Source organism: Ahaetulla prasina, chromosome 2 (assembly GCF_028640845.1).
Source record: "Ahaetulla prasina isolate Xishuangbanna chromosome 2, ASM2864084v1, whole genome shotgun sequence".
Classification (NCBI taxonomy): Eukaryota; Metazoa; Chordata; class Lepidosauria; order Squamata; family Colubridae; genus Ahaetulla; species Ahaetulla prasina.
In genome coordinates this window covers 270,786,335-270,799,124 of record NC_080540.1, presented here as the reverse complement: position 1 = coordinate 270,799,124, position 12,790 = coordinate 270,786,335, and the positions used below count along the sequence as shown (strand labels likewise).

General features: G+C 41.4%; 1 protein-coding gene across 1 annotated transcript in view; it reads left to right on the top strand.

Annotated features, from left to right (window-relative positions):
* The window catches only part of WDR41 (WD repeat domain 41), a 35,043-nt gene extending 22,310 nt beyond the window's left edge, over window positions 1-12,733 (top strand). The window contains exons 10-13 of the mRNA XM_058170046.1: window positions 149-270; window positions 836-924; window positions 10,466-10,599; window positions 11,944-12,733. Coding sequence (XP_058026029.1) covers window positions 149-270; window positions 836-924; window positions 10,466-10,599; window positions 11,944-12,105 — 507 coding nt within the window. The 3' untranslated portion in view covers window positions 12,106-12,733. The remainder of the gene's footprint in view (window positions 1-148; window positions 271-835; window positions 925-10,465; window positions 10,600-11,943) is intronic.
* Window positions 12,734-12,790: the final 57 nt, after the last annotated feature.

The window sequence follows — 12,790 nt, the reverse complement described above, 5'->3', positions numbered from 1 at the left end:
TATATTTTAATAAATATAGTAGTCATAAATCAGGATGTGCATAGTTCTTCCCTTCTTACATATTTGACTTAATTAGAAATAATTGGAAACCTCTTACATAAAATAGATATCTTTTGTTAAGATGTCTTACTGATTTATTTTTTTCCAGTGTGTTTTTGCTGCTGTTGGCAAAGGCATCTATGTATATAACCTTCAGATGAAACGTGTGATTGCCTTCCAGAAAACTGCTCATGATTCCACTGTCCTGCATATTACCAACATTCCCAACAGGTACAATTTACTTTGCATATTTCATGCATTCTTTATTTTCAGAAAGATGATCAGGGACATACTTAATATTTATGCATTTTCTCCCTTAAACTTTCCTTACATTGAATTCTATCATAGTCTGTGTGCAGGCAACCTAATTTTTAGCCCAAAAAACTTCTTTTTAAATTTAAAATATTTTTTTAAAAAAGTATTAACAAAGAAACAAAAATCTCAGCTCTGTGAGAATCCTAGATGTTATTCTTTGAGATAGCATAGCTCCACGGAGGACAAGCAAAACCTATCATAGAATCTTCTATAGGTATGTTTTTCCCTCTTCCATTCTGGTTTAAATTGGATTATCTCATTTGTGATGAAACCACTTGTTTTAGCCTTAATTGTACATGTTTTTTTAAAACCATGATTGGTTATAAGTTGCCTAGACTGGTTGATAAAATAGCAAATTGCGTAGGTAAATCAATAAAAACAATTCTAGAGATAAATGCCACTTTTAAAAAAATTAGTGTCAACTGATTTTGTAGAGTTGTGCAAATATGCTTCTTCACAACTATTTGATTTATTCTTATAGAAAATTAATATCTTGTTCAGAAGATGGTAGTGTTCGTATGTGGGAATTACATGAAAAACAACATCTTACAGCTGAACCTGTTCCATCAGGTCTGTATACAAAAAAATAAGATTAATTGTATAAAAATGAGTGTGATCAGCCATAGCTTATCTACTTCAGAGTCCCATTTATAATAGTAAAGATGTTCTTCTGTCCTTTTGTTATTAGTAGTATTTGTGAAAATTCTGAAAGTAAAGCAGATCATTTTTAATTTGAATCTAGGCAATATTTTATTTTCATTTTAGGAAAAAAGTAAAATGCATGTATTGCCTTTAGTAGAAAAGTACACATTCTCTAAATGGAGCAATATTTCTCAGCTTAAGAATTGCATTTAATCCTAGAGCCACTTTATGGGTAAAGTAGAATTATTCCTTCTGAATAAGAAATATATTGCCATATTATAGCCTTGAATAAAAATAAGTTACAGTAGGTTGTGATGGTGTGGCTTTTCTCATAGATTGTCTTGGAATGTCAAGAATACATTTTATCCAATTACATTTAAAGAATAGCTAAATGAATTAGAGGTATGGTTGTTTCAGCCAAAAGGGTGTATACCAATATTGAAGAAAAGTCATGTTTGTGTATTGCTATATGGGAGCCACGAGTGGCTCCTCTATCCTCAGCTGCTGCATTCTGAACTAACTGAAGTCTCCGGTGCACCTCAAGGGAGCCCCATGTAGAGAGCGTTACAGTAGTCCAGGCGAGAAGTGACGAGGGCATGAGTGACCGTGCATAAGGCATCCCGGTCTAGAAAGGCGCAACTGGCGGACCAGGCGAACCTGGTAAAAGCTCTCCTGGAGACGGTCGCCAAATGATCTTCAAAGGACAACCGTCCATCCAGGAGAACCCCAAATTGCGCACCTCTCCATTGGGGCCAATGATTCGCCTCCAACAGTCAGCCGCGGTTGCAGCTGACTGTACCGGGATGCCGCATCCACAGCCACTCAGTCTTGGAGGTTGAGCTTGAGCCTGTTTCTCCCCATCCAGACCCGCACGGCCTCCACACACCGAGACAACACTTCAACAGCTTCATTGGGGTGGTCAGGGGTGGAAATGTACAGCTGGGTGTCATCCGCACAGTTGATAACTCACCCCAAAACCACTGATGACCTCGCCCAGCGGCTTCATATAGATGTTGAACAGGAGGCGAGAGAACCGACCCCTGTGGCACCCCACAAAGGAGGCGCCTCGAGGTCGACCTCTGCCCCCTGCCAACACCGTCTGCGATCGGTCGGAGATAGGATGAGAACCACCGAAACGGTGCCTCCCACACCCAATCCCCCAACCGTCGCAGCAGGATACCATGGTCGATGGTATCAAAAGCCGCTGAGAGATCAAGGAGAACCAGGGCAGAGGAATAACCTCTATCCCGGCCTCCAGAGGTCACCCACCAATGCGACCAAAGCTGTCTCCGTGCTGTACCCGGGTCGGAAACCGGACTGGAACGGGTCTAGATAGACAGATTCATCCAGGTACTGGGGTAACTGGTGTGCCACCACACTCTCAACAACCTTCGCCACAAAGCGAAGGTTGGAGACTGGACGATAGTTACTCAAAACAGCTGGGTCCAGGGAAGGCTTCTTGAGGAGGGGTCTCACCACCGCCTCTTTCAAGGCGGTGGGGACAACACCTCCCTCAGAGAAGCGTTAACAATCCCTGAGCCAGCCTCGTAACCTCCCGGGTGGCCAGCACCAACCAGGAGGGACACGGGTCCAATAAACATGTGGTGGCATTCAGCCGCCCCAGCAACCTGTCCATGTCCTCGGGAGCCACAGGGTCAAACTCCTCCCAGATGGTCTCAACAAGACTAGCCTCCGTCACCTCGCCCGAAACTACCCAGTTTTGGTCCAGACCGTCCCGAAGCTGAGCGATTTTGTCAAACAGATACCTGCTGAAATCCTCAGCACAACCCTGTAAGGCAGGGGTGTCCAAACTTTTTTGAGTGAGGGCCAAATACAGAAAAATAAGCAAAGGCCCGGGCCACGGGGGGGGATGGGCGTGGCTTATTTTGGGGTGTGGCTTGGTGGTCATGTGACTGGTGGGCGTGGCTAACTGCTCATGTGACTGAGTGGATGTGGCTATGGGCATAGAAACTACTCAGAGGGCTAAAAAAAGTAATTTTTGACCAGTCCTCACACTTATGACCATCCTCACATTTATGCCCATTGCAGCATTTTTAACAACCATATCACTCATTTCACAACTGCTTCTCTTCACCACGGTTACAAGATAGGGTGCAAAATGTAAAGATAGTTGTACGTGTGAGGACCAGTCAAAAGTGTGAGAACCTGTCAGAAATCACTTTTTTCAGCCGTCTGGGTAGTCCCTATGCACAGTTTAGGCTTAAGTATACTATATGTGTGTGAGTTATATATATGTGCATGTGTATCTCTATGTTTGTGTACGTGTGTGTTTGTGTTATGTTGATTTTTAATGTAATATTTTTATTTATTTATTTATTTATTTATTTATTTAATTTTTATACCGCCCTTCTCCCGAAGGACTCAGGGCGGTGTACAGGCAAAAATAAAACAGGTGATACAATATACAATTTAAAATGCAAATTAAAAAACTTATTTTAAAACTAGCCTGAAAAGTTAAAATATATAAAAACTAAAACCCCATTTAAAATTAAATTAAAATAAATTTAAAATTTAAAATATTAATAAAACCCCAATTTAAAATCCAACTATTTATGCCAATTTTAAATATAATTATTCAGAAAGGCATGCGGCTGGACAACAAACAGTATATAAGCCTAGTAAATTCATGTGTGGCCCGGGCCACACACAAGAGGTGACATATTGACACATGACTACTGTGTGTATTTCTAACTCGCCTATAATGTGAAGAACATTGCTCTCAGTGGGAGCAGTGATGCTGTCCTTTGGATTGAAGGATGGCTGGGATGTCAGGAGAAAGTTTGGTGGTTGAGACACGAAGGACTTCACAGAGATGGCTATCAGTCATTCTGGATCTCAGTCTGCTTTTGTTCTGATTTAACAGAGAAAATGTTTGTTCACATATGTATGTTGAGCCGAACAGGCTCATCATTCTTTTTGCATGGCGTCTCATCAGAGGAAACTTGGCATGATCCAAAATCTGATAGAAGTCAGGAGGAGAGAAGCTGATGTTGACTCTTCAGAGAATCATCACATTGCATTTCAATCAGTTCTAACTGCAGACTCTCCTCCACTTCTTCTGCATCCACCAGGAAGGGGGTCGAGAACAGCTTGATTTGTTTTTCAATGACAGAAAAATCTTGAAAACGCTGGTTGAATTCTGTCACGAGAGATGTAATTACAGAAACATATTTCTCCTTTTTAGCAGAAAGGTCTGCCTTTGGAAAAGCAGACTTGATTTCAGACAGCGCAGGGAAGTGTACAGCATTAAAGCTTCGTAGTTGTGTCTCAAACAGGCGGAGCTTTACACAGAAGGCTTTCATGTGCGCATACAGGTGTGATACCAGCTGTTCTTTACCTTGTAGGTTCTTGTTCAGTGTATTCAGATGATGAGTAAGATCAACTAAAAATGCCAGGTCTGCCAGCCACAGAGGGTCACTCAGTTCATGAAGAGGTCGGTCCTTCTCTTTCAAAAAATTGTCGATTTCTGATCTCAGCGAATAAAACCGCTGCAGCACAGAGCCACGGCTGAGCCAGCGCACATCAGAGTGGTAGAGTACATCCCCGTATTCAGCATCCATGTCAGATAAGAAAGCTTGAAATTCCCTGTGGTACAGTCCTCTAGCTCGAATTATGTTGACAGTTTTTACAACAGTGTTCATCACATCGCCCAGCTGCACAGTCTTGGCACACAGTGCTTCTTGGTGGATTATACAGTGCATCCTAACAGCCTCACCTCCGCTCTCTTTTACCTTGACGCACACCATGGATGCCATTCCTTTGCGCTCACCCGTCATGGCCGGAGCTCCATCCGTTGTTACTCCACAGAGCTTGTCCCATTTAAGCCCCATCTTTTCAACTGCCTCTGACACAGCGTCAAAAATATTTCCACCTGTCGTTGTGCCTTTTAGGCTCATCATATCAAGCAGCTCCTCCGTACAGCAAAAATTATCATTGACTCCCCGCAAAAAAATTAAAAGCTGTGCGGTGTCTGTGGCGTCTGTGCTCTCATCGCATGCTATCGAGTAAAAATCAAAAGCACAAGCTTTCTCTCTCAGCTGAAGTTTCAGGTTAGCTGACAAGTCCTCGATTCTCCGCACCACTGTATTTCTGGATAAGGTCACGTTGTTGAAATCCTGCACTTTTTCCGGGCACATTACTTCTGTGACTTTGATGAGGCGCTGCTTTATGAAATCACCGTCTGAGAACGGTTTGCCATGCTGGGCAATAAGTTTTGCGACTTCATAGCTTGCTGCTGTGGCGTTTTCCTGTATTTTGTTAGCACGAAATAAAAACTGTTGTTGAGCTTGCAGGCTAGCTGCCATTTGCTTGAATTTCTGTGCTCGTTTGGCACCTGTGTACGATGCGTAGCTCTGATGCTTGGTCTCATAGTGCCGACGGACATTATACTCTTTCATCACGGCAACATCTTCATTGCAAATCAAACAGACACACTTTCCGTTGATTTCTTTAAAGAAATATTCATTTTCCCACCGTGTTTGAAATCTTCTACACTCACTTGCTATCTTGCGTTTCTTCGGTGCTGCCATTTCTGGTGACTCGTGGTAAATATTTAGGACTATATCAGAGGCCTGAAAACCTGGGACATTACAATACAGATGGATACAGTCAGTCTACTAAAAAGCAACAATATGTGGATATCATCTTCATTTAAGGGGGGAAAATGTTTCATATTCATTCATCTTGGCCAGGGTGTCAAACTTGGTCCCTTAAGACTTGTGGACTTCAACTCCCAGAGTCCTCAGCCAGAAAACCTGGGTGGGGAACTCTGGGAATTGAAGTCCACAAGTCTTAAAGAGACCAAGTTTGGACACCCCTGATCTTGGCTTTTGTTTTGTATTTGGTATGAACTTGAAACTCCCTTCGTTATTCCCTGCCCAAGGGGTGGAGGCGCGAGGAGCCTCACCAGGCGGCCCGGGGAAGGCGAGGGTACAACTCCTGGGGTCGGGCACGGCCAGCAGCCTCTTTCCCGCTCGCCGCCACCTCCTCCGCCCCCTCCCTTCGTTATTCCCTGCCCAAGGGGTGGAGGCGCGAGGAGCCTCACCAGGCGGCCCGGGAAGGCGAGTACAACTCCTGGGGTCGGGCACGGCCAGCAGCCTCTTTCCGCTTGCCGCCTCCTCCGCCCCCTCCCTTCGTTATTCCCTGCCCAAGGGGTGGAGGCGAGGAGCTCACCAGGCGGCCCGGGGAAGGCGAGAGTACAACTCCTGGGGTCGGGAACGGCCAGCAGCCTCTTTCCCGCTTGCCGCCGCCTCCTCCGCCCCCTCCCTTCGTTATTCCCTGCCCAAGGGGTGGAGGCGCGAGGAGCTCACCAGGCGGCCCGGGGAAGGCGAGAGTACAACTCCTGGGGTCGGGAACGGCCAGCAGCCTCTTTCCCGCTTGCCGCCGCCTCCTCCCCTCCCTTCGTTATTCCCTGCCCAAGGGGTGGAGGCGCGAGGAGCTCACCAGGCGGCCCGGGGAAGGCGAGAGTACAACTCCTGGGGTCGGGAACGGCCAGCAGCCTCTTTCCCGCTTGCCGCCGCCTCCTCCGCCCCCTCCCTTCGTTATTCCCTGCCCAAGGGGTGGAGGCGCGAGGAGCTCACCAGGCGGCCCGGGGAAGGCGAGAGTACAACTCCTGGGGTCGGGAATGGCCAGCAGCCTCTTTCCCGCTTGCCGCCGCCTCCTCCGCCCCCTCCCTTCGTTATTCCCTGCCCAAGGGGTGGAGGCGCGAGGAGCTCACCAGGCGGCCCGGGGAAGGCGAGAGTACAACTCCTGGGGTCGGGGACGGCCAGCAGCCTCTTTCCGCTTGCCGCCGCCTCCTCCGCCCCCTCCCTTCATTATTCCCCGCCCATGGGGAGGAGCCGCGAGCCTCGCAGCGAACCACTGGGCAAGCACCGGGAGGTGGCCCAAAAGGGCCATATTCATTATACTTTTAGAATTTGCTGAGGGCCAATAAAAACTGACCCGCGGGCCGCAGTTGGCCCGCGGGCCATAGTTTGGACACCCCTGCTGTAAGGGGTCATCGCAACCCTCCTGGTTAAGGAGGGAGCGAGTCACCCTAAACAGGGCGGCTGGGCGGTTCTCTGCTGACGCAATGAGGGTAGAAACATAGGCCCGCTTGGCCTCCCTCAATGCCACTAGATAGGTCTGAGTAAAAGACCTAACTAGTATTCGGTCAGCTTCGGAACGGCCGGACCTCCACGCGCTCTCTAGGCGTCTTCTCCAGCGTTTCACCTCCCTCAGCTCCTCGGAGAACCAAGGAGCTGGTTGAGATCTACGCCGGGTCAGACGCCGCAAAGGCACGACACGGTCCAAGGCACCCACCGCGGCCTGATCCCAGGCCGCAACAAGCTCCTCGGCCGAGCCGTGGGCCAGATCGCCAGGGAGCGGCCCAAGCTCCATCAGGAACCTCTCCGGGTCCATCAGTCGCCTGGGACGGAACCAGCGTATTGGTCCCGTCTCCCTGCGGTGAGGAGCAGCGGTCCGAAAGTCCAGACGAAGGAGGGAGTGGTCTGACCATGACAGAGGTTCAATGGCTAATTCTCGTACTTCCAGACCACTCAACCACTGTCCAGAGACAAAAATCAGATCCAGTGTGCTTCCCCCGACGTGGGTGGGGGCAATTATATTATGAATATAAACTGAAGTCTAATATATTTTAATAAATATAGTAGTCATAAATCAGGATGTGCATAGTTCTTCCCTTCTTACATATTTGACTTAATTAGAAATAATTGGAAACCTCTTACATAAAATAGATACCTTTTGTTAAGATGTCTTACTGATTTATTTTTTCCAGTGTGTTTTTGCTGCTGTTGGCAAAGGCATCTATGTATATAACCTTCAGATGAAACGTGTGATTGCCTTCCAGAAAACTGCTCATGATTCCACTGTCCTGCATATTACCAACATTCCCAACAGGTACAATTTACTTTGCATATTTCATGCATTCTTTATTTTCAGAAAGATGATCAGGGACATACTTAATATTTATGCATTTTCTCCCTTAAACTTTCCTTACATTGAATTCTATCATAGTCTGTGTGCAGGCAACCTAATCTTTAGCCCAAAAAACTTCTTTTTAAATTTAAAATATTTTTTAAAAAAAGTATTAACAAAGAAACAAAAATCTCAGCTCTGTGAGAATCCTAGATGTTATTCTTTGAGATAGCATAGCTCCACGGAGGACAAGCAAAACCTATCATAGAATCTTCTATAGGTATGTTTTTCCCTCTTCCATTCTGGTTTAAATTGGATTATCTCATTTGTGATGAAACCACTTGTTTTAGCCTTAATTGTACATGTTTTTTTAAAACCATGATTGGTTATAAGTTGCCTAGACTGGTTGATAAAATAGCAAATTGCGTAGGTAAATCAATAAAAACAATTCTAGAGATAAATGCCACTTTTAAAAAAATTAGTGTCAACTGATTTTGTAGAGTTGTGCAAATATGCTTCTTCACAACTATTTGATTTATTCTTATAGAAAATTAATATCTTGTTCAGAAGATGGTAGTGTTCGTATGTGGGAATTACATGAAAAACAACATCTTACAGCTGAACCTGTTCCATCAGGTCTGTATACAAAAAAATAAGATTAATTGTATAAAAATGAGTGTGATCAGCCATAGCTTATCTACTTCAGAGTCCCATTTATAATAGTAAAGATGTTCTTCTGTCCTTTTGTTATTAGTAGTATTTGTGAAAATTCTGAAAGTAAAGCAGATCATTTTTAATTTGAATCTAGGCAATATTTTATTTTCATTTTAGGAAAAAAGTAAAATGCATGTATTGCCTTTAGTAGAAAAGCACACATTCTCTAAATGGAGCAATATTTCTCATCTTAAGAATTGCATTTAATCCTAGAGCCACTTTATGGGTAAAGTAGAATTATTCCTTCTGAATAAGAAATATATTGCCATATTATAGCCTTGAATAAAAATAAGTTACAGTAGGTTGTGATGGTGTGGCTTTTCTCATAGATTGTCTTGGAATGTCAAGAATACATTTTATATAATTTTATGTAATTGGTTACATTTAAAGAATAGCTAAATGAATTAGAGGTATGGTTGTTTCAGCCAAAAGGGTGTATACCAATATTGAAGAAAAGTCACGTTTGTGTATTGCTATATGGAGAATAAGTGGTCCTTTTTATAATCATGATAGCACTGTTCCAATATCTAAGGGGCTGGCATAAAGAAGAAAAGACCAACCTATTCTAAAGCACCTGAAGGTAGGGCAAGAAGAAATGGATGGAAACTAATCAAGGAGATAACTAACCTAGAACCAAGTAGACAATTAGAACAATTACCGGTAATCAGTGGAATGACTTGCCTCCAGAAGTTGTAAATGCTCCAACACTAGAAATTTTTAAAAAGGATATTGGACAACCATTTAGATCTTCTATGTGTGCTGGGGTTGGACTGGAAGACCTCCAAGGTCCCTTCCAATTCTGTTATTCTGTTTTTCTGTTAAAAGTAGTCAAAATCAATCTATTTAAAAGTGCCAATGCAAGTTATTACTGGAACTGTCAAGCAAGTTCTTTAGTTCCAAAAATGTCCCACATTAGTGAGGCACTGGTATTCAGATATACCATAAATCTGCCTTCCAGCTACACATTTAACTATGCCTTTCAGATAGCCCCTTATTTAGAAATAATAATAACAACAACAATAATAGCAAATATCAGGTTGTTTTAACAAGCTAGGTTAAATGCTTTTTCCTCACTGACTGAAACATAGATTTGAGTGGAATACCTTTTGCAAGAGGACTCTGCCATTGCAACAGCAAAGTGGTGGAGTTAGTGAAAATTAATCTGGCCTTTACAAAAAAAACCAAGTCAAGGTTTATGTAATAAGTCAAGGTTTATATAAAAACTAAGGTTGATATAACTATAATTATAAAGGTATAATTATATAGGTTGAGGTAACTATAATTACCTCAGCGTCTTGCCCTGAAGTTATGACATGACTCTTCAGAAGGCTCTGGCACTGGCTATTGAACTAAGGACACAGATAGTAAATTAAAGTACAATGGCCAGATTGTCTTAGCTACATTTTTATCTATTTATTGTGGCTGCATATTTTATGGCTCAAAAATGTATATTGTTTAATGTAAATAGTTGGTAATATTTATAACTGATTTCAATCAACATTGGGTCTATTGTTCACAATAAATGGTAACATTTAATTATTTAGCTTATTCCAAACTATGTGATCTGAATTAGACATTTTTGTTCTTACATATAACATGATTATGATTACATAATATTTTGAAGTGAAATTTAGTCTTCAGTGGCTGACAACTCCCCCTCTATATCTAGGCAATAGCAAGAATGGATGCAAATAAAAGAAGTGCTAATTCAACAAAGTTTTTGATTATCAGATTTTGGGCGTGAACAAACAGAACAATGTTTTGGTGGCTAGATAAACAACTCCTTTTTTTAAAAAAAACCCTTTTCTTTATATTCCAGGTTTTTTCAATATCTGGGGATTTGGTAGGACAAACAAACAAGTAAATCACATAGCTAAAAAAGCGCCAGAGTGTGCTACTATTTTTTCCCTTGACCTTACTGGGGATCTGATTGGACACTCTGCAGCTGTGCAGGTTTGTTGGATCTAGAACAGCAGATAATAGAAGTTGCTTTTGTATAGTGGCTACTTTTTAAGATAACTGTTACCTTGCCTTTGGCTGTTTCATCCTTGGGAATTTTTTTTGGTCCTAAGAACATTTTATCTTATTACTTGCATTGGTGTAGGAAAATGTTTGATAACTATGTATGAAATTACATGATCATTTTAAAATGCAGTATTGCAGGTCGATTCTGCTCCACAGCCTGGAGTTTTACCCCATTTTACGACCTTTCTTGCCACAGTTGTTCAGGGAATCACTGCAGTTGATAAGTTAGTAACCCAGTTTTTAAGTGAATCTGGCTTCCCCTTTGACTTTGCTTGTCAGAAGGTCGTAAAAGGTGAGCCCAGGATGCTGCAACGGTCCTAAATATGAACCTGCTGTCAAGTTTCCAAATTTTGATCACATGATCATGGAATGCTGCAAAGGTCATAACTGTAAAAAATGGACATAAATCACTTCAGTGCTATTGTAACTTTGAATAGTCACTAAACGAGGACTACCTGTATATTATTTTAACAAAACTCACCTATTTATGCCCACAGTATCACTTTGTGGATTGATACCACTCTGTCTTCAGCTATTTGTCTATATTTAGTTACACTGAAATTTGCTATATGTTTATTCATTTGATATTCTGCTTGCCCAGAATTCTCAGATACTAAATTATTACCATTCTTTGCATTTTATTTAACACTTTATTGTTAAATGATGCTTTTATCATGCAGATTTAGTATATTTGAACTAAAAAATACATATAGATTTAATAAAAATGGAAACAATAATTTCACACAATGCTATTTACATAACATTATATCAAAGATGGAATAAGTATATACCATTGTCTTTTTCACATAAAGATGTGGGCATACTGATGTAATTTGATTGCATTTTGGTAATTTGCTAGCTACTTCATATGACATTTTGGACTTATTTTTTTATGAAATAAATGAAGGCCTATTAGGATAGGGTAATGTTTGTACTGTCTTGTACAATGAGGCTACAAACCTCATGCAGTGTAATCAAGTCTTTTAATAATATATCTCAAATCACTTTTTAGATCTTGACCTTTATGTTCACTTTTGGAATTATCATTTTATTATTTATAGCTGTTCTGAATTGTTTTTTTTTACCATTGTTAATTTGCCTGGATGTTCTGAAGATAAATCTTGAATATGTTCATTACTATTCATTACTTTACTACTATTGTAATGAACATGTACAATTTTGTAAAAATACTTGTTTGACTAATTTTATTTATTAGGAATGTTTCTGACATCTGATAGTTGAGTACGTTATTTTGATGGTTTTTAATTGCAGATGTTCCTTTATTTTGGTGAGCACGGCCTAGCAACATGCTCTGCTGATCATCTTATTATTCTATGGAAAGATGGAGAACGAGAGTCAAGACTGCGCAGCTTAATATTATTTCATAAGTTGGAACAAATTGAAGATTTGCACTTAAGGTCTGAGATGAAGTAATGTATAAAATACAAATAGGATGTTTATATTATTTTGTTTGTTCTAAAAAATATATTTAAGAGGTGTTTTTTCTTACTGAATTTGCCATATATTTAGATGAATGAGGACCCAGCACTGTTAGTTTCTACACAGAAACTGAATTTTGGTACACAGACCGTTCTGTTTTGCCCACAATGCCTTAATCAGGGACATTGCCAAATTTTGGATTTTTCACCAGATAAATACACCAAGATTCTGACAGTGTACAAAATAAACGTTTTAGGCAAAGAATTTCACTGAATGATTTACCACCTCAACTGTTTTGACAAAACAGTGTAGTCTGTATTTGTTCTTCAAAGTCTACATTACATAGGACAATTTGTGAGCAAAGAAAATTAGTGTGCAAATCAGTAGAAGTATGCTGAAACATACAGGTTCAAAGCCAGCTCTGTTGAGGAATTCTGCATGTCAAAATTCTTTGCTAACAAAGACCTGCAAGTAAACACACAAGTGGAGGATTCTTGAAAGTCGAGGCTTTTGTTATATGAGGCATATTTTACAGTATTGTTGTCTTCATTGCTTATTATTTTATGATTGAAAAACTGAATAGTGTACATGAGGAAAAATAAAATTTGGGCATGTATATAAAGATTTGAATTCAATTTTTATTTCACAAGCGAGAGCAGCTCTTGAGCAGGGCTAATAC